General features: G+C 38.4%; 3 protein-coding genes across 9 annotated transcripts in view; 1 reads left to right on the plus strand and 2 right to left on the minus strand.

Annotated features, from left to right (window-relative positions):
• Nucleotides 1-22392, plus strand: part of LOC110177976 (uncharacterized) — a 157667-nt gene that overhangs the window by 51947 nt on the left and 83328 nt on the right. For 3 of the 4 annotated variants that reach the window (XM_086834796.1, XM_086834795.1, XM_086834794.1), the window contains exon 3: nt 6901-6921. The exons of the other annotated variant lie outside the window; for it this stretch is intronic. In XM_086834796.1, the coding sequence (XP_086690922.1) occupies nt 6901-6921 (21 nt within the window). The remainder of the gene's footprint in view (nt 1-6900; nt 6922-22392) is intronic. 4 annotated transcript variants of the gene reach the window in all.
• The window catches only part of kek1 (leucine-rich repeat, immunoglobulin-like domain-containing kekkon 1 protein), a 199118-nt gene continuing 182390 nt past the window's right edge, over nt 5665-22392 (minus strand). For 3 of the 4 annotated variants that reach the window (XM_086834786.1, XM_086834783.1, XM_086834784.1), the window contains 2 exons: nt 16843-17472; nt 5665-16540 (listed from right to left, as the gene is read on the minus strand). In XM_086834786.1, the coding sequence (XP_086690912.1) occupies nt 8171-10870 (2700 nt within the window). In that variant the 5' untranslated portion in view covers nt 10871-16540; nt 16843-17472 and the 3' untranslated portion in view covers nt 5665-8170. The remainder of the gene's footprint in view (nt 16541-16842; nt 17473-22392) is intronic. The other variant, XM_086834785.1, reaches the window with a different exon arrangement.
• Yip1d1 (Yip1 domain-containing 1) overlaps nt 17520-22392 on the minus strand; it is a 224753-nt gene continuing 219880 nt past the window's right edge. Inside the window, exon 7 of the mRNA XM_086834792.1 lies at nt 17520-20783. Within this exon, the coding sequence (XP_086690918.1) occupies nt 20731-20783 (53 nt within the window). The 3' untranslated portion in view covers nt 17520-20730. The remainder of the gene's footprint in view (nt 20784-22392) is intronic.

A 22392-nucleotide genomic window follows, 5' to 3' on the forward strand; every position in this document is an offset into this window, starting at 1 on the left:
AGCTTTCAATTGAGACCCCACTTAAAATCTCTTCTAATACATTTGTAATAACCATTAAATGCATTTTTAAATCAACTCAAATGCTTTATTGATTCCCTATTTGGACTAAGCTCCTGTCTCGTGTGTGTGTGTGTGTTTGTATGGGTGTACGCCAGCAAATCTGTATTTTACATTTTCAATGCCTCACAAAAGTTTACCATAATTTTCCGTTTCCCCCCAAAAAATTTCGTAGCCTACTTTCCCGGGCAATATGCTCAATGGGCTTTCCACGTTATATCTCTGCGTGCTGTATGCGTGTGGGAGTGTGTGTGTGTGTTTGCCATAAAACAAATATCGATAAAAAGCAACAGACAGAAAGAGAGATACAAATACAAATACACAGAAATTGTGATTTGCATAATGTGGCAAGCTGGAACACACACACGCACACAAAAGAGACCTGGGAACGGCCCACGTAATATACAATATAATTTACATTAAATTGCTGATCAATATAAATGTATCTATCTGGGCATTAGCTTAATTTGTAGCTGTATTTGTGTGTGTGTGTTGCTGTTTAGGATTAAATCGTTTACCTATCGCACACACACACCCACTCGGACACACATCATATGGTAACATTTTTTGGCACTGACCATATATATGTATATTTTTGCATAATTTCTCGTACTGATTTTCCTGGGGTTTTTCTGGTTTTTACGCTTTCTACGCGCCATAAATTGTGCTGTAAATAAAAAAAAAATTTGGTTGCACAAAGTAATTTGGTTTATGGGTCCCAACTCTCTCTCGCTCTTGTTCACCAATTGGAGGCGTCAAATTCTGTTTGCCGATCAAAACAAAATTATCATTTTTGGCCAGAAAATTCATTTTTCGGGGCATCCCACATGCGCTTATTTGCATATTTGGCTGCTGATTAATGTTTGATGTGCAGTAATTAAATAGACACACACACACGCACACTCGCATGCAATCATGTTGCATGCAAATTTTCTGGGTTCCAAGTCCCTTTGTTACTGCCACTAGCTGCTATCCCTCTCTTTCTCCCACTAGCTTTCCCTCTCTCTCTGTCTCTATTTGAGGTTTATGTTTATGCAATTTCAATTTGGGGCGTGCAATAAAAGCGATTTGTTTTAATTACTTACGCACATGGCATTTAATTATTTTTATTGATTAAATAAAACAATTAAGCTTATGTAAATTAATGTAGTCGACGAGTTAACTTGGATGTCTCTTTCCCTCTATATATATATTTTTTTATATGAATGTGTGTGTGTGTGGATTGTTTGGGCGTTGGGCGTAGAGTTGGTGGGCGTGGCATGTGGGCTGTGGGCATAGGAAAGTCAAGTTAATGGAATAGCTGAGCAGGGCAGGCAAGTAAAATAATTTAAGGCCAAGCATACAAAATTAATGAGGCCATTAAATCCTGGAGACGCTAAAGAGACACACACACAGAGCAGGAGTCTTCTGTAGGACTCTGCGTGTGTGTGTGTGTGCTTGACAGTCAAAGGACAACTCTTTGTTGAGTCTCTGTTTATGACTCTCGGTGCGAGAGTGTGCGTGTGTGTCGCCTGTTTGGCGTGTGTGTGCCTCGTTTATACACTATGCAAAGCTGAATTTGTTAGCAGGGCATGTTTTCTTTTCGTTACAGAAAAGCATTTGTTGTCATCCTGTTGCTGCAAAATTTAAGTTTTTTTTTGTTAACAAAAATAAAACAAAAATTATTTTGATTAAAAATATTTACATTGCTAGGTTTTTAAAGGGGAAAAATTCGGATTAAAGCAGATAAAGCCATGTTTACCTAAGAAATTATTCGAGTAATACCTTAAAGATATAACTAATATAAGCTTCTGTTATTATTTAAATTAGATTTTTCTAGTTGTCTCTTTAATATATTTTAGAAGCATTTTGAAACCCTTTAAATTACTTTAAAACGCATTTTGTTTTTATAATAATTAAGTAAATAGTAAAACTTTTATATAGACTTATAAAATACTGCATTTCCCATTAAAAATACTTACTGTGCTTAGCTGAAACATTTTTTATGATCCTTTAAAATTTAAAAAAGTTCACAAATATATTTATATTTTAAAAACTTTTCCCTGAAAAGCCACTTAATTTACTACCAACAGCATTCGTGAGCTGAGTTACCCGGAAAGTTTCCTGCTCGTTTGCTCCTTATTTAACTTGTGGCCGCTTTTGGTCCTTTTGGTCCTAACTCACCCACTCACACACACACTCATACACGTGCCTCAAGGAAGACAAAATGGTACAAAAATATCGCTCAGCATTATGGTTGTGCACCTTCAAGCAGCTGTCTCTTTGTTGCTCCAGCTCACATCCATCAGCGGTTGCCGATTGTCCTTCAGTCCTGCAGAGTTTCGTCCTTCTCTTCCTCCTCCTCCTTCTCCTCCTCCTCCTCCTCCAGGATCCCAGGATCGGACCCAAGCTGGCCTGGGTTTGGATGGCTTGGCTTAGTAGCATGGCCAGAAGCCCCTCGATTGAATGATGTTTTCTGGGCTCCCCCAAAAATAAACTGCCGTTTTCAACAATATTTACGGCCCGTTGTCTGTTAGCTTAGGTATACGCACACACACACACACACACACACTCTGGTATGGATGAGAGCGAGTGTTTTGTATTTACCTGCGTGTGTGCGGTTTACCTTTCGTCTTCGTGGCGCGCGCTTTTTTTTCGCTTATAAATTTCGCATGGCTGACGAGTATGGAGGCGGTATAAATACTACGCTACACTTTAAGGATTTTAAGTTAAAAAAATATATTGATTCCTTTATAACAAATTCTGATTCTTGCGAAGGAAATAATAAATAAAACCATTGGAGCATACGAATTTGTAGTCTTTCTTTTTTCCCTTGTATGCTCTTGGTATTAATAATAAAAATAATTAAAATATTGTTAATAAATCATATATAATTATATTATAAAAATTCAAGTAATGATTCCTAGTATGAAAGTTACAAATAATCTATAATTGTGTTTATATAATTAAAACTAAGGTGAATAAATGGTTAGAACAGAAAAGGTTTCACAAGATATGGCTTAAATATTTATTTTTAATTTGCAAATATTAAGTAAATAAATAAATGTTATATTAAAATAATTTATAATCCAATATGCTTTAATAATAGTAAAATTAAATATTTCTCTCTTTGAAATTCCATTTTACAATGGAAAAATACCTTTTAATTTTAATACTAATAAACAACCTCTAAGAACCTAAAATTCATCTAAAAATTCCCCCAAAATATTACTTTAAATATTATAAAGTACTATTCCAATTTATAAACTATATAAATTCATAGTTTTTCTCATTGTGCAAAAGGCATATGTTGGCCAAAGTCGTTAAACGGGAAAGCGACCCCCAAGAAGGCCGCAAAGTATGCAACATAAAAGTGCGACGAGCACCTGACGATGCCAAAATGGCGGAGAGAGAGAGGCTTCATTAGAGATCACCTCGGCAGCGGGACAGGTAGAATTAGCGCGAACAGAGAGAGGGAGAGAGAGAGAGTGAGGGAGAGGGAGAGGGAGAGGTAGTGCCAAGGAGCGGGCCACGTTTTGCATTTTTGGTTATTTGCACAGGCGGTACAACGGCACGTATACGTAATAAAGTTGAACAAATAAAATTCACTTTTTTTTTTTGTGGGTTCCTTCGGCGCAGAAAAGTTCTAATTTTTTCCATACCCCCTCCCTCTCCCCTCCCCCCCCACTACCAATTTCCACTCTGGCACTCCGTTGTTGTTGTTGGCCTGTGTTTTGTTTGGCTTTTGTTGGGCTTCAGTTGCAACCTAAATTTCATTTGAGGCACAAAACTTGTTTAGTTGGCAAACTTTGCGCGTCGTCAATATAAGGCTTGCCGAGGGTGTCGAGGGGGAGCGAGAGGGGGGAGGGGGCCGTGGATGAGGTTGAGCCCAGACAGTTTGGCATAGCCGCCGCACGCCATGATATAATCTGGTGCTGGGACGCCGTATTTATTACGCGCTGCCTAACAACTCCCACCCATTTGGGTCTAAACACACTCGCACACCCACAATTCTAATCGGAGCCACCCAAAATAGACACACACACACGGATGGGGGCAGAAGGCCATTGGGTCGCTGGGTGCATATTGATGGAGTCAGTCTCGGGGTTGACCCACCAAAATAGGCATCTCCAATTTGCCATGGAAAATGTAGTTCTGACCAAATGTAGTTCCTTCTCAGCAAGTTCAAAGATAAAGAGCTGTAAGGAAATTGGTTTATATGGTAAATATGCAAAAAAAAAAAAAAATGGGTAGACGTAAAAGAAAACAAATATAGAGAGATAAATTTGAAAATGTTTATAAGAAATGTGTTAAATGAGTAATGTAAAGTATAAGAAATACAGGAAATATAGTAAAGAAGTTATCATATAACTTACTAAGGAATAAGATTTTCTTTAAGGCAATAAATATATATATAATGTAATTAATGCACTTTAAATCCTTCAGTTACATTGCCATATTTTATTTGCTTTGTTTTTTTTTAAGGTTTGACTTAAACCTGGTCAACTAAAATACTTTTTAATTCTTACATCAAGCCATTAAAAGATGGTATTATAACATACCATATATACCATATGAATAAAAGGAATAGGTATATTTACCAAAAATATATTTAAGGAATATGGAAATTCAAAGCATATAAAATTTGATAGAAATTATAGATCTACAAATCTTGGATTACATCTTTTTTGATAAAGTTAAGTTCCTTTAATACATTAAACAATATTTTTTGAAATTGTTTTATGTTCAGACAAACTATAAACATACCTAATTACTTAAATAAAAGTAATATGTGTAAAGGATCTTTACAAAAAATAATTTTAAGGAATATAGAGAAACTTAAAACATTACATTTTATTCAAATTATAGACCTACATATATGTTTCTCTGGTATTTCTTTGAATAAAATGTTGGGCTTAAATTAATAAAGTATAATAAATATTAAAAGGATTTGAGGATAAATATGTAAGACTATTTAAATCACATTTAAGAGAGGTGACTATATTATTATCAAACCGATTTTTCACCTTTAAGTATGTATTAAATAATAATTTCCAATGAAGTTCATTTTAGAACACTCTATATTTCTTCAAGTGCATCCCATATTAGTTCTGTGTGTAATCTGCTTAGGGTATTCCATATTCTGCGTTCATGGACATCATTTTGGCCTCAACCGATTAGCCATATCGATTCCAGCCACACTTTCCGCTTGCCACGGTTTGTGCCCAGGGCCTGGGAATTGGAGGTTCGGTGTTTCGGGGGAAGGGGAAGGGGAAGGGGAAGGGGTTCTGGTTGAAATGCATAATTGGCGATTAGACGATTGGCCCTAATATGCCAGAGCTTTGCAGCGAATAACAAGCGGAGTGCAGCGATAGCAGCTCAGTAGCAGCAGCAGCAGCAGCGGCATTGACAGCCACAGCAGAACCGGCGGCTTTTGGCTTTAGCCCCAGCTTCGGACGACCAACTAATTGGGTCATGTCATCCCCAGGAAGCCCCCGAAATCTGGTACCTACCTTTCTTTGGTGTCGCTGCGGTGGAGCCTTGAGCCTTGTGGGGGGAAGGCAACAGCAGCAGCAGCAGCAGGAAAAACAGACTAAGAACAAAAAAAGTAATGACAATGGTTTATGCTTTTCGTTTATATATATATATAGATATATATAATGTTATATATATTTCCTTTTTTCTTTGTTGTTCATTCAGTTGCTTTCATGCATTCAATGCTCGCCTTTGTCTGCGGGCTCCTTTCTCCTTGTTAGCTATGCCGCTCTGTTGATAAGTGTACACATCTATAGACTATATATTACTATACGTAGGTTTATATATATATATATATTATACAATACATAATACATAGGTTCAACTTAAATGCTATGGTTTTTTTCTTGCTTGCTCTTTTATGTCTCGTTTAAGATTACTTTCCGATGTAGGTGTGTTTGTTTGTGTGAGTGTTCTGTGTTTGCTGCGAGTCCTTTGAAGAAGGAAGTCCTGCGCTCATTTAGATGCAAAGAAAAAAAGTCTTTGGTTTACCTTAAAAATATTATTTTGTGTTTGTTTCGGTTTTCGTCTTTTGCTTATTTTTGTTTTTCTTTCTTTTTCCTTAAATCTAAAGTCTTAGCACATACGGGCAATTAATATCTTGTGGATATGATTTAAATCTTTACCTGTGAGGGGGGGAGGAGGAGGGACAAAAACTGGCATACTGACATACATATCTACATGTAAATGATGTGTGTGTGTGTGTGATGTGTGTGCACTTTGAGTACAATTTACATATGTTTATTTACGTATGCATTTGATGAATATTTTCCACTTCTTTTACTTGGGCAATTCCCCTTCGATTTGTTTTGCGAATTTTATTTGGTTTACAATTTTTGTTTGTTGTTGTTGGGTTTCTCCTTGTATAGCTCTAATTTATTGGGGAAATTTACAAAACTTTGTTGATTTTAATTTTTATAAGCTTCTATCATTTTTGTGTGGATTGCAGTAAATCAGTAGTTATTCGGTCACCAAGAAAACTGTTTCAATTTAATTACGATAGTATTTTTGTCTGATTGAATTGGGTCAACATTTATTTTTTATTAGTTTTTATTAGAAAATTCAATTAACTGAAAAGTTGGTTTGTTGAGAAGGTTGTCAAGCTGTCGAGTTGTAAATAGACTGGTTTTTAAGAGGAGTGATGTTAAATATTAATAGTTTGGTATGAAAAATGTGTGTTTTTTGGAAAAGAATTTAAGAAGAATAATTTATAATGTATATTATAACCTTCTTTAGAGAAATTATTTACTAAGAAATCAGTTTAAAATATGGTATATAAAAGAAATTATTAATAATATACTAATTATAATAATTTTTTTGTTTTTTCAGAATCTTCTTCAGAACAATGGGGTAAGTCACGAAACCTTTTATCTTTTGATGAACTGAAAATGGGGTCTAAATATTAATTTGTTTCAGAATAAATATTTTAGGATGAGAATTTTTTAAAATGTGCAAGACACAAGAAAAAGACTTTTAATATAAGTAGTTCAGTTAGGTTTTACTTTAATGGGAATTAAAATTTAAATGGGGATTCTTAAATATGGAACGTATAAGAAAATACATATTTAAATAATTAGTTTTAAATAATTCCAACATTTTCTGATTTACTGCTAACCCTTCGTGAGACCTGGTTAAGTTTTTTCTTGCATTATTTCACAGCTTATAATATGGGGAACATGGGAAGATTTCAACAATAGTCGGATTCAGAATTGGCTTTCTTTTCTATTCTTTTTTTACTACGGGATATATCTAATATATACACACACAGTTACAATGATTTATGTTAGTTCTTATGCAGTTTTTTTACCATTTACCATTTACCGTACTGTATACATATACAAATATATATATGCGTGTATTTTACAAATGTTGAGACACCATTTTTTGAATTTATTCAGTTCTGATTTACGATTATAATTCTTGGAGGGGAAACTGGAGGGAGGGGGACTTGGGTTTCTTCTTTTTAACACTTTTTCTTATTGAAAATTACACACACGGATTACACACACACATATACACATAAATACATATGCATATACATATATATATTTTATAGATTTAGTTACATTTTGCTTTTCTCAAATTTTGTTGGACTATTTTTCTTACAGGGAGTTGGGATTGCGTTTTATATTTTGTTTTGTTTTTTTCTATAAAGAAAATGAACTGTACATATCTTAGTCTTAGGCGTTACGTTTACCATTTAGTTTTAGTTGTAGTTGTTAATTTTAATTTAGTTTAGGTTTTAGTTTTAGTTTAGTTGAGTTACTTGCCAAGAAGAGAGTATACTTTAGTGTTAGTGCAATTGATTTCGCTTTAGCTTTTTTTCTCTTTGCTTTGGGCAATTATTATCTTCATTCGCATTATCTTTTTTGTCAGACACTATCACAAACAGTTCGCTTGCACAATATAATAATAATATTAATAATAATCGCTGCTCGCCTAGGACCTTCTGCGCTATCTATTATGAATGTTTTTTATATATATTTTATATACCTAAACGGAGGAGGAGAAGCTGACGCTGCCTCCTCCCTCTTGCTGTGTTAAGTTTAGTCAGTTCTTGGTTTGGTTTCCTTTTGCCGGCTCCGCCATCTTTGCCGCTTTACACATCCGTTCCGCATCCCTCCTGGTAGCCCTCATCCGGTGAGTTGCGACTGCTGCTGATTAGGGCCCGTTTCAGGGCCGTCACCGGTGGCAGGACGGGCACACCGCCCTTTTGCCACACGCGTATCGTCTTGGCATTGATGGGCTGACCATTGGGCAGGATCGAGCAGGAACTGGATGAGCTGGCTGGATTCGCCTGGGCGGGCGTTGGCGAGGAGCGGGACGAGGAGCTGCCACCGCCGGCGTCATGCAGTCGTGGCAGAGTGCGACTGCTAAAGTGCGGACTGCTGCCAGTGGAGCTGCCCTCCTGCTTCTGATGGTTCAGCGTGGAGGTGAGCTGCGCCTGCAGCTGCTGCAGCGGATGCATCTGCAGCTGGTGGTTATGTTGATGCTCCGCTCCTGGCACTAATGGCAGGCCATAGTCATTGGGATAGCCACCGCCCACGCCCGATGAGGAGCCACCCGAGAGATTTGTGGTCACGGTCGAGGCAGTGGATCCAGTGCCTCCCACTCCAACTCCTCCTCCTGCTGAAACTAATCCCTGTTGCTGTAGATGCGACCTGGGAAATGTCTTGCTAAAGTAATCCGTGGCCGCGGTGCGCTCATGCAAATCATATAGCTGCGAGGAGGAGCTATCAATGATGGGTGTCTTATCCGTATAGCGTTTCATGAACAGATCATCAGCCGAGGTGGCACCCACGGATGCATTGTGCTCCCAGAGACCGGAGGGATACAGGGAGTCACAGCCATTGGCGCGACTATACTCTCCACTGCCTCCCACACCGCCACTAATGGGTGGTATTTTCAGATCCGCAAACTCATCGCTGCCAAAGCGTTGGGTGTCATTGATTAGATCCGGATTATTGCCACCATTTCCCGCCGATCCAGTAGGCGAAATGAAACAGGTGGCCGTGGACAGGACACTGCCATTGTTGTCATATCCTTGATTGGCATATGGTAGATCCGTTAGTCTCGGTGGTTTCTGTACAGGATTTGTGCTGCGTGGATCATGCGCCACATGGGATCCTCCTCTGCCTCCACTGCTGGTCTTCCGCTCCAGAGTTCCAGCTTGAACCACACTGCCATCGATTATATTGGCCACAGCTCCATTGGCAATGACCACTCCACCTATGCTGCCATTCCCAGTTGCCGGTTGTGTCTTGTTCGTTATGGAATTCTGATGATTGACCGATGTTATTACCTCCATGTGATTGGGGGTCTTGCTGTCCACATACGGTTGCCGTTTGACCCTCAGCAGGAGGCACATAATCACACCCAGAGCGAAGACAATCAGGGCCACCAGGGCGGCACTTAAACCCACAATTTGGCCACTTCCCAGTGAGGCCATGCCAGCGGCTCTCATGCTCACATGTAGCGTAAAGTTAGCCTCGGCCATCCCAGCTCGATTCTCCGCAACGCAATAGAACTCACTAGAATCCGTTTCCTGGGCATTGGTCAGAACCAATTTCGATCGTTTCTCAAATCCACTCTCGATCTTCTCGAAGATGTGTACCCTTTGGTAGGCAGTGAAGGCAGAATTATTGGTCAAAAGTCGTCCATTCCAATACCAATTGATATTCGCCACGGGTATTGAGCGACCTCTGCAGATGATTGGAGCATTCTCACCCACTGAGGTCTCGACATAATGGGAAATGGGAAGCATTTCCGGTCGACAGGCAAACTCATCCACATGCAGATCGGCAAAGCTACGATCGATGATCCTCTCGGGTCCGCCCGAGCAAATAGGCGCAACCGGATATGGAATATTGCGTTGCATTAACCACAGTTTCGTATCTCTTAAACGGCAATCGCAGAGCCAGGGATTATCGTGCAACTCAATGCCATGCAAACGGCTTAATGTCTCAATGGTCTTTGGCAGCAATTCGCTCAGTTTATTCCCATTCAAACGGAGCAAAGTCAGACCCTGAAGGCCACCGAATGCCTGGGCGGAAATGGTTTGAATATCGCAATGTGACAGATCCAATTTGTGCAACGATGGTGTATTCGCAAAGGCCTGGCTCTCGATTTTGTGTATGTGATTGGAGGCCAGGGTGAGTTCCCTCAGCGATGAGATAAAGCCCAAGGCCAGACTGGGCACAGTAACCAGGAGATTGTGGGAGAGATCCAGCTCCACCAGGTTCGTGAGACCCTTGAAGGTCTCCCGTTCGATCTCACCGATCTTGCAATTGCGCAGATATAGCTTCTGCAGGTTGAGGAGATTGGCGCGGATGAATTGCTCATTGGACAGGGTCTGTAGCTTATTTCCGGACATGTCCAGTACCTGGGTATTGGGATCAATGTGTTCTGGAATCTGGATTAACTGACGATCGATGCATTCCACCGTCTGCTTGCCACCCTTCCATTTGCAGGCGCACACCGTCTGACAGGTGCTCAACTGCTGGGCAGGTGGATCCAGTTCAGAGCCCATGGAGTGATGACCAGGTGGTGGTGGTGGTGGATAATGATGCTGATTGTAACCATCCTCTGTCATTGGTTGACTATCCGCCACGGAGTAGACCTCGTTCTGGGATGACTGGGAGGATCGACTGGATGATGTTGAGGAACTTCCCTGCGCAGCTCCAACTGCTCCTCCTCCTCCTGCCACTCCATTGGCATAGAGATGCAGCTGATGATGATAGCGATTGCCCAGGATAAATCCAGGCAGCAGTACCAGGATTGCAAGTCCTATGATCTGCATTTTCCTTGGTTTTTCCTTCAAGTCTTCTAGTTTGGGGTTGAGCTTTCTAGGCTAAAGCCCAGCTTGGTTTGGTTTTCAGTAACGATATCATATAGTTTAAGTTTAAGTTCTTTTTCCCTTATGATAAGATAAGTTTTATTCTTTTCACAGGTTGTCATTGATTAGTTTATTATATTTTTACTTTATTTGAGTCTTTTTTTTGTGTGTTTTTGTGATATGGAAACTTTATTTAATTATTTAATAATGTTTAATAAGCTTTCAGCTTGGTTTTGTTACTTTTCTTGATGTGTCTTGTATTTTTCTATTGATATATGGAACATTTTGTGTTGCCTTGTCTTTTTTTTTATTGTTTTCTTGATTATTTTGCTTGATTTTAAGGATTTGCTTGGCTTTCGTTTAGTATCCTTGGGGTTTCTTTTTTTAGTTATTTATTTTTTTAATTATGATATGGAATTTTTTGCTTATGGGTCAAGCGGAAAATTGATTAATTGCCGCCTTGGCCTCACTTGTTGTTGTTGCTGTTGCTGGTGGTGGTGTTGCGGTTTTGGCCAAGATTTTCATGTTTCGCCGTAATTAGCCAATGTTATTTATAGGGCTAGCCTATAAACACACACAAAACACTCCGCACACACCACACACACACACACTCACTCACACTCGCCTGGATGATAATCGTTTTTATTTTTTGCTTTTTTTCTATTATTATTTTGCTACGCAACTTTTGCTAGCAGCACAAATTTTCCTCCGCTTTTCTTGCTTTTTCACGTGCTGAATTCTTTAGTTGTGTGTGCATGTGTGTGTATTTTTTTCTAGCTTCTGTATATATTTTCTTAATTTTCTTCCTGGGGTTTTTTTGTTAGCGCATTTTGCCACGCAAAGCTTTAATTCGCATCGCGTTTTTTCGTCGTTTTTCGGTTTCGGTTAAGGTTTCGTTTTCGTTTTCGTTCGGTCCAAACTCAGGATGATACGCAACCGAAGGGGGGAGGGTCAGTTCCAAAACCGAGGGGGTGGAATTTTGTGACTGTGGTTTTTCCGAGATTGTGTGCGATTTGCGATTTGTGTTTTTTCTTTCTTTTTCTTTCACTGCACTGCAAACAACAAAACAGTGGTGAATCCTGGCCAAGGGGGACTCTTTATGCATCAGCATCAGCCACACACACACACTCGCGCGGACGGGCAGACACACACACACACACTCCACAGCGAAGACGACGGCGACGACAAGGACGACGGCAGGCAGCGATAACGATGCAACCGCTCGGCAGCTCCGACTTGAACTGACTTTATTGAACTTGATTCTAAGCTTCAGCGGTCGCTTTTCGTGTTCGTTTCGAGCCGAAGTGACTTCGGCCATTCGGCTCACCGTTCGTACTCAGCGAGAGAAAGCCAGAGAAAGTACCGGAGAGAGCCGAAAGGTTTGAGCATGTTGCTGTAACCGCTTCGCAATTCTGCAACATGTTGTGCAACATGCAACATGTGGACGCAAAAGGAAGTAAAAAGGATTAAAAATACGCAAAAAAAAAAACAAAATAAGCATGAATGGAATAAAACGAAATTACGCACGCCTCCGTTGTAAAGATTGTGAATTATCCTGGCGCAATATAAATAAAAGGATTTATGCGATATAAATAAACTGAAAGGAAAGCGTGGACCGGATTGTCTGACATCATTAAAAATCCTTTTAATTGAAGCAATGTCAATTTTTTGTATGGTTTTGTGTAGACAATTAGCTCAATTTTAAACAAGGAATCTTGGAAGGTTTTAAAAGATATTAATTATTAAATGGTTTTTATTTTACCCGAATAAAACTTTCAATTTAATTTTATATTTCTTAATACAGATTTCTTTAGGTATACAAAATGTTAACAAATTAATTAAAACAATCAAATAAGACATTACTTTCTCACAGCTTTCAAATGTTTTTAGTTGTATCTGCTTAAAAAAACTATGTTAATTTAATTGTTAACATATTCAAAACATTTTCTAATTCCTGGAAATCTGCCAACCTCTATTATGTTTTACTTTTTCTGTCTCTCTCTCTCTTCTCCTTGGTACATCTTAACTTTCCGACTAATTAACTTCGTTTGCCCAAGTTTAAGTTATACTAGGTAGAAGAAAAAAAAATAAACCAAGTTTTGTTTACAGCTTTCGAGTGTACTTGGGATATAGATATATTTCCAACAACTCGCTCCCCATTCTGTATTCTTTATTCCCACTGCCTACAGTCAATCAGCGATCAACCTACTCAGGCATGAAACACCAACGTCCAAAAAAATAAAGAAGAAAACAAAAATAATAATATGAAAAAAAGGCAACGAAAAAATCCGCCAGATAGAAGTAACAACAAAAAGAATTGCTAAGCTTGCAGCCGGCACAGACGAATAAGTAGCTGGAAAAAAATAACAAAAATAAAGCAGAGGGAAAAGATAGCTTGGCTTCGCTTCGCGCTTTGCTTCGCTTCTGCTTTGGCTTCGAGTGCGGCGCAATTTCAGTCTTGACCCAATGAGTCACATCCGCCAGATACGAGATGTACAGTAAGCACTCGATACAAGGGAAAGTCATCAGAACTTTCAGGTGAATGTTATGCGTGTTTAGTATTTGTAAAGATCACAAAAAATTACATATTGAAGATTAAGATTTTATAATCGATGGAACTTTTTACATTTGAATCGATATTTATATTTGTAATCGATATTTATCGATTCGAGTATTCATTTTTATATAATATTATTATCTGGAAACCTTTTGATGGAACATTAAGTTTCAAAAAAATAAAAATACCATACCTACACCTATTAATTAAATTAGTGTTGAAGATACTTATTAAAAGTTAAAAATCTTTATTGATAGTTTAATACTTTTATATATTCATTTATATTTAATCAATTTTGTTTGTATTTTATTTTCTCATATCTCAACAGTTTTCAACATTAAAGTAATTTAAATTGGTTTTTGCTGTAATTTGAGTTATCAATTTTCTATTTTATTTTCTATCTATATCTACATTTCAATCTTCATTTTATATTTTATATTATGCCCCCTGTTATTAAGAATATTTAATTATTTAGTTTTTTTTAATTAATTAACTTAAAAATTTACGTATTTTCTTATTATATTATAGCATTGAAAATATTCAATATATTCCTAAAATGATATATATCTAATGTTCACTGTCTTTTGAATGGGTGAGTCGAATCCAGTGAATGAATTCATTGCATGGTGTTCAGCAAATTTCACAATTTGATGATTTTATGACCAAGTTGGAATTGTTCATTCAAGATCGCTTTACATATGTATCTCCCCGGCTGCCTAGAGAGATCTGCTAAGCTATAGAAAATAAAAAATAAAAACTATCTCGGTGGCTCGTTTAATGATGCCAAAGACTGTGGAGCCAGAATGGCGAAGAGCTCTAAACTAATTACCCCGAGGGCCCGGGGCTTTTGTGGAGTGGATGTGGATGTGAATGATGCTGAAATGGCGTATAAGTTACTTCACCTGCGGATGACTCCGGGGGCAGGTACATGATACTACTCTCATGTATCTCCCTCTCTCTCTCTCTTTCTTTTTTGGCCAGACAGGAAGCGCTGGCAGTGTTGCCTGTTTCCAGTTACCAGTTTACCTTACCTTACCTTAGCTTACCTTACCTGTTCTGCCAACGTATCTATCTACCTGTCTTTACTGCATACGTATATATGAATGAAATTGCATCGCCGCATCTCACAGCACCAGCAGATGCCTTCGTCCAGATTTAGATTGCCTGAGAAGTTTTCGCAGCAAACTTGTTTACGGCCAAAGAGAGGGAAGAAAAAAAGATACATAGATACGATGCCTGCTCCACAGTTGTTGTTTTGTCCCCTTTTCCGATCCAAAGAAGATGGTATAAAAAAAAACACGCGATGCATATGCTTGTTACACTCGAAGATACATTTCCAGTGCAGATACATTTCCATTTTCCCACCCACACGACCCACCCACCAGCAAGCGAACTCAACATCGTAGACATTGATTAAGGTCAGTTATGATTGTGTATTGTTTTCTCGCATCTCCACTTCGCTTCGCTTGCCTTGTCTAAGCTTCAAAAAAGTGAAATCTCTAGCGTGTTTCGGGTGTATTGTTTGTTTGTTGTTTTTTCCCCTCATCTTCATTTTCATTTTTTTGGTAAGTCGTTGCTGGGCAGCCAAGCATGAGCGCTCCTCAGGTACTACTCCAAGAACTCTAAGCAGATTGGTTTGAAAGTTGGAACTTTATTCGCTTGAATTATTATGTGGAAAATACATCTGCTCATGTTTGTGACATCTTATGGTATGTCAGCCTTTTGGCAACTTAACTCAAGTGCCACAATTTATGTTTATGTTGAACAAATTTGTGTAAAAAAAGCGTCTTGTGAGTCAAAAATAAATAAATGTCATTTTTATCTGCAAAGAAAATATTGTAAAAGTAAAGTAAATATTTGTTAGAGTTTGAAATATTTACACGATGATATTTAAAAGGAGTTTTAGAAACTAGAACTTAAAGATACATAGAAAATAAATGTATTATTTAATAAAATATTTACATAAGAATATATATTTAATTGAAATGATACAGCTTGATTTCTGTTTACTCCATTAATAAAAACTTTTCGCTATTAACTCTTTTTTCTTTGCTCTTTCAATTTGTAGAAACCGCCTATTAATTTAATGAATCAAAAATGCTTACTACTGGAATAAATTAATACTTTATTTGCCACATTAAAAAACCGTACTTCCTTTCTGGCTTAAACCATTTCCCCTCCTCTCTCTCCTCCCAACACTTTTGGCCACGCTTGACCGTCTTTGATGATCTTTTGCTTGAGTTGGCGAAAGTAGAACTCGGCCATTATGCAAAATACATTTTTTCTGACGGCGGAAGTTGGGTAGGAAAAATGCTGATCGGTGTTGCATATGATCAACAAATTTTGTCGATTTCTTTTTTCTTTACCATATATATATTTTTTCACTCTTGGCTGACTCCCCCAACTTCTTCTATAGGTATATAAATTTTGTTGACTTTCACGTTTCGCATTCAGCGCACTCTCCTCGGTACGCAACAATTAGCCGCATTTAATTGGCCAAAAACGCTGTTTGCTATTTGCTATTTGCGCTACGCTTTCTGCACTTGTGTCTGGGCCTGGCCAAGAAGCAGAAGAAAAAACATACCGCTAATCTTTGAGGCCGAACAACTTCCGCCATCGGGTTGGGGGTTTCAAAACTGTTAAATTTACAGTGTAAAGTGCGCAATTAAAAATCACAGCAGCCGCCGTGAAGAAGATGACTTTTGAGTTTGTCTGCCAGCGCAAAAAAAAACATTTTTGCGTTCATAATTTAAAAAATCACCTGGTCCTGGCGGAGTTTCAAGTGGAGAGGAGAGGAGAGGAGTGCTTCTGTTTCTGTTTAAGGTAGCTTTTGTGACTGTAATGCTGCGCCTAATTGCCCTTAATTTATTTAACTTCAAGCTGAGGCCCCCTCCCAGACTTCCTCAGCCTCATCGGAGTCAAGGGTTCGCTGCGTGTCCTTTTGGGTCACTTGGGACGTGGCTCCTTCTTGGATTTGAACAAGTGTCTGGTGGGTCCTTTTGGTTGGTTTGCTGTGCTGTTCCCAAAGCAAAATCCGGTCAAGTGCGTTAAAGGTATTTGGCAATTTGTCATGATCTCTGTAACGATTAATGCGAAAATCTCTTTAGAAACTGAAAAAGAAAATGCAGAAAAAGCCATTTGAAATTTGTTAAATACAAACATTATTCATAAGTCGGGAGGTCTCTGCTAATTGGTGTTTTATGTTTTGGGATTTTTATAAGATTATGTTGGGAAGAGGGTTTTTTATTTATCATATAATAAATAACATTTATAAATACTTTTGAAGAAGTTAAAATAGTCTAAAGTTCGTAATAATACAAGTGATATATTTTACTCTATTGATTGTATTATTTATCCTTTGAACTCTACTGCATTTTACCTATAATATAATGCTTAAATTCAACAATTTGCTGCAGCCATTAAATATGCTTGAGCTCCTCCATCAGCGTCTAGTTATGTCTCCATCTTGATTTATCTCTGCTTTCAACATTTTGCGGGGAAAATCGGAAAATTAGTGGGAGGCGGTCAGTAAACGCTCTAATTATTTTCAAACAGCTTGGACTTAAAATGTGTCTGTATCTCTCCTTCTCTCGGAGGAATTGCATTGGTCCAAAAACACTTTATCTTCATTTTGGGGGCATTAAGCCGCTTAGTGCAGTCTCTGGCGAGTGTCTAGTATCTTTTGCTGGTCCCCCTGCTCCGGCATTTAAAACAGATTTTCTCTGCTCTGCTGAAAGGACTAAAATTTTAGTCTGGGGTAATTATTCAAAGCGTTTCAAATTAGGTAATTTGCCCTTTAAAGAATCATTCTAATTATTTATGTATTTATGTGTGTGTGTGTGTGGGCCAGAGTAGAGTAGAGTAGAGCATACACACACCAACACCCACTTGCATTGCATATCGCCCCGGCACTGTCATCGGTCTGACCTCCGACCCCAGGCTCTGCCACGCTTGTTTGCGGCCTTGATTAATGGAGTCGTCCTGCGGCCGTTCGTCGCCTGGAGCAATCCTGGGAGAAACAATAACAACAAAAGCAATGAAATTCTGGTGTTAGGGTAGCGCAGGATATGCAGGACTAGTGATTAAACACATATTTAATATTTAAATAATAAGTACTAGTTAATAAATGGTGTAAAAATAATATGGTTTAATTAAATTATAGACTTTTGATTATTTACTTAACTCTTGAATAAGGGAGAACATTGTTTATTAAGAGTTTTATTTAACTTAAGTATTCGTATTTCGTTTTTTTTCTGTGCTATGGATAATATCACCTCTGCGAAGGACATACGTCCTTCTCTGATAATTACAAAAACACTGTTAAAACGGGGCTCTGAGGACTGAGAGGACTGCGACAGGGACTAGGACAGGACAGGACTACGATTTGCGGACTTGGTCTGCCCCGGCTTGCCTTGTTTTGTTTAGATTTATGTCAAATTGTTGGGGGTGGCCATGCGCCACGCAATGCCATGGGGGTTGACTCTTCGACTGTGGGTGCCTCCAGGGGTGGCAGGAGCAGGAGCAGGAGCTGGGGCAGGCAGTGCTCCTTTTAAGCTTTTCAATCAAATCGCGCTTAAGTGGTTTCCAGTTTCAGTCCAGCTTTTGGGTCCGAGGCGCCACCATAATTGGCCGAAATTAATTGTTCGTCTAATCAGTTCATTGGATGCGACGGCGGCGACTGTTTCGACCATTGAACTTTGCGGCTTAGAGCCGCGGCGAACGTGGCCCGAAACGAGTACCAAAAAAAAAAAAAAAACCCGATGGTCGATTCCAAATATCGATGAAAATCGGCTTTTATGGTAATCTCTGTGAGAGATGAAATTGATTTTGGGCGGCACCAATTTATGGGCTTTCATGCGAGTCGGGTTCCTAAATCTCTTGGTTCTTAATTGAAAAATCTGTTTGTAAATTTATAATGGTTTAAGTGATACTGAGGCTTGAGGGAATGATTTTTAAATCAATTAATAATATTTTTGTCAACCAAAAATACTGAATTAAATGTGATTAGTTTAAACATTCTATCAATTTTAATTGAACACTTTCAGACCTCAGAGAAAATCATGTTTTATTCCCTTATCTTTGGTTTCATTTTGTTCGTTCTTTTATTTTTCGTTTTGTTTTCATCGAAAAAGAGTTAAAATCCAATTAGACTGACATTCCTGTTGACAGTTTTCACACATTTTTCCATGGCTGTCATTGGTCTTCACCAAATCCCTTAATCGATGTCCAGCTTATCCCATTAGGCAATCACAATTTATATGTCTGCGGCAAAATCATTCCCATACTTTGGGTGTGTCATCATTAATTACTTGAACGGAAGTTACATTCCATCCGTTCGCTTTGGTCGCTCATTCACTCACTCGTTCATTCATTCACTCATTCATTCGTTCATTCACTTGCTTGGGCCTTTTAATTTTCTATGATTTATGCGTAATTTGCTTTCGAACCGAACCTGCTGTCCATTTAAGAGGACGGGGACTTCCCCCGCCCAGCTTCGCTTCACTCTTGGCTCAAATGCCGCCGGAATGGAGACATGTGCACCTGTGTGTTGGCCACATCCTGTGCAAGAGAGGAACAGCAAATAAGCCAAAGTGAAATGGAAAAAAAAAACTTGCAGAGGCAGACCAAGTGATACAAATACCAGAACTGCACAAAGGTAAGTCTGAACGACTAGAAGATATCTCGCAATGAATGTTTTTTGTTTTAGTATTGTTAGTTATAATCATTTTAAAGAGCTATAAATCTTAGTTGGCCCTGTTTTCTATTCAATTTTATTTGCAAATCAAAGTAGGCTTTGCTGCTTCATCCCGAGCTATTTAAGTAATGTTTTCAGTTGATTCAGTTCATTCTGTTGGTGAGTCCCCAAGGTGAAACATGTTATTTTGAGCTCAACTTACTTCTTTATATTTTGTTATATATTTTTTTTTACTTTGCTAGAACTAAAATCTGTTTATTTCTTTTTCCTAAAGCAAATTATAATTTTTGTTAATACTAAGGTCCCTCGCTTAGTCAATGTTACGAATAAACCACTCAGCACCAGTAATTCTCCGCAGGCACTTGCTTTGGAAGACCCGGATGCAACTCACATTAGTTTTGGCCGCTATGCCATAAACTTGAATCCCATATCTCCAAGTGGGGGCAAGGTTGGACTTGTATATCTGGACCTTATTCACCAGACTGAGTTGTAGGGGCACAGTTGCAGGTGGCCTTAAATAGGGGACACTTATTGTCTCTGGACATTCTTAGCCGATCCTTGCTTTTTTCTCATCTATAAAATGTTGTTTTCATTTATTTTCTCGTTCCAATTTTTATGTTGTTTTCATGACATTTAAGTTTTTGTTTTTTTTTTAGATTTTTTCAAAGCAAATTAAAATTATAAATATTTATTTATTTTTGACTTGTCTGGTTATTTGGCTTTCAGTTCACTGCGTTTATAAATATATATCAAAACTTTTTTTTATCTTGAAGCAATTTAAAATTACACGTGATTTATATATTAACAACAAATATACATATATATATATATTTTTTTGTAATGTAGCCTAAACTCGGTACTCTCTTTTGGATTTTGCTACCTTATTTTCTGGTTTAACTAGACCTGCTTCCATACTCGTGGAGACCCTCGAGGCAAGAACGTGGCGGGAGAATGACTGAGTTCGGGCTTTGGATTCAGAGCTCCAAGACCAGAGTCCTGGGGATGGGTACCCGGTCCCGCAGGTCGAGTCACCTGAGAGTCAAGTAAGCTCTGCCTGTGACCAAATATTGGGACTGAGACTGAGACCTGAGACTCAACTCCGAGTCGGACTCTGTCGGCTATTAAATGTCAATGGACTTCTGCATGAATGAGTTGTGCGACTTCTGGTCGTTGCGTTTGGGACTGCTTTCTGTTCAGGCCTTTCACATGGTTTCATTTAAATTTCAATTGCCGAAAATAAATCTCTGGACATCTAGAAATTTTCAGGCATAATTTTATTTATAGAAGTTATTGAAATATTTTTTGGCCAGGCGTCGGAAACTTCATGTGGTGTCCAGGGGCTACAGTGGCTACTCCTCCCTCCTCCTTAATTAAAATGTACAGCCGCAAGTTCAGCTGTAGGTACGTGCCACACAGGAATCGAGGCTGGAATTGGTGGCCCAGGGGGGCATAATTTTCCAGGAAGTCCTTGGGGTCCTAAAGGAGGCCCACAGCAGGACGGCCAAATGGCAAAGATGAAACCTTAAACCCCGGACTCATTATGTAATTCAGGCAGCACATTCTCGGAGCTTATCACAGCGATACAAAATGCCAGCGAGGAGACCGTGATAAGATGCCAAAGGAGGCTAAGGTTAATGGGAAATTAATATGGTTTTTGATAGGAAAGGATAACTAGCTTTAAAAATAGGAAATTAATTTAAAGATCTAATTAATAGTTGGTAAAATGTTTCAAAGTAGCACTAAATAATTTTAATTTTCTCCTTAAATTATTCAGAAAACCCAACGATAAATTTAAAGACTCCAAGGAATAGCTGAAAATGAATCTTTTTGGCTGAATGAAAAGTGTCATTTCTAATCTCTCTGCTCTTAATCGGTCGTGACACGCTTTCATCTCCATTTTCCACCTTCTGCTCTTATGCGTCCCCCGACTATTTAGTGGCTGCATTAAATCTTCAACTAAATATTAAACGATGTCTCTCCCCCTATACTCTTCCATCTCCCTCAAGATAGATAATAAAAGGTCGTGGCTTCAGTTTTATGCCACTTATTGTTCCGTTGCTGCTGCTGGTGGGTTGTGTGTATTGTGGTGCTTGAGATTTTGAAGGCTTGTCGAGTAATAAACGGGTAACCTCCCTTAATCCTGGCAGCACAGTTGGAAATATTTTTCATTAGCATTAAGAGGCAATAGAAGCCAGGACGAAAAAAGAAATATATATGTATAGCCGAAAAAGGGAGGCGAGGAAAAAAAAAAAATAATAGTAGTTGAGCTTGCCGCACATTTCCACGTGTCTGGCTGGTAAATCTTGGGGCTTGAGTTGATAAGGTTTTTCCCCTCCCTTTTAGACCAGTTTTCCCTTGCTTATGTCTTATCTTCAGCATAAGTTTTCCTCGCCGCGTGTGTCGTCTTTTTTTTCTATCTTATTCCCATTCCCTGTGTTGGCCTTTATGGCTACGTGTTTGGCAAACGGAAGTGGCCAGAATGGAAGCTTATAGTACATGTGATGTGTGTAAAGGCAAGGGGACCCTGTGATTTATACACCGCTGTTTAATGCCCTAACGACACCCATTAGAAACAATTGCGAGAAGTTTTAATTAAACATCGCCGCTCATTAGCTTGCCATCTTGCCAGCGGATATGATGTTTTTCTTTTGCCAGCTGAATTTCCATAAACGCTACTCCCTCGTCCAGATCTTTGAAGAGAATTGGCTGTAATTACGCTTTTTTCACGCTCCAATTGCTCATTTCCGTTCGCAGCGAATATTATATTTTACTTTCCGTTTTTTAGTCGAGAAATTACAAATAGTCTTGAGGATTGTCTAGAGTCTAGAGTCGAGAGCCTATGAGTCTAGACCTTAAATCTGAGTCAAGCGGAACGCAATGAGTTTCATTTACGATTTTTCGCCTTGAATGAGTGCCTCCTCTATATATGAATCATTCTCATGGGTTCTATATATGGATTGGTTCTGTTTAGTTGGAAATATCGGAGCATGCTTCATAGCAAGCCATCGAAGTGAAAAGATATTGCATTTTAAGATTTATTTTTAATAGATGATTCAACGAATTGTAGATAATACGGTATTGTGAGTAGATTAAATACGTATACATTTGATTAAATACATACAAAGAGTAATTATTTATACTTTAAAGAAAGAGATATATTCTGATTACCTATCTAATACTATTTATGAGGTAACCTAGCAATCTTTTCCTTGAAATGTTCTCCAAACCTTCACT

This window comes from Drosophila serrata, unplaced genomic scaffold (genome assembly GCF_035046125.1).
Source record: "Drosophila serrata isolate PLE 108 unplaced genomic scaffold, ASM3504612v1 contig_275, whole genome shotgun sequence".
Taxonomy (NCBI): domain Eukaryota; kingdom Metazoa; phylum Arthropoda; class Insecta; order Diptera; family Drosophilidae; genus Drosophila; species Drosophila serrata.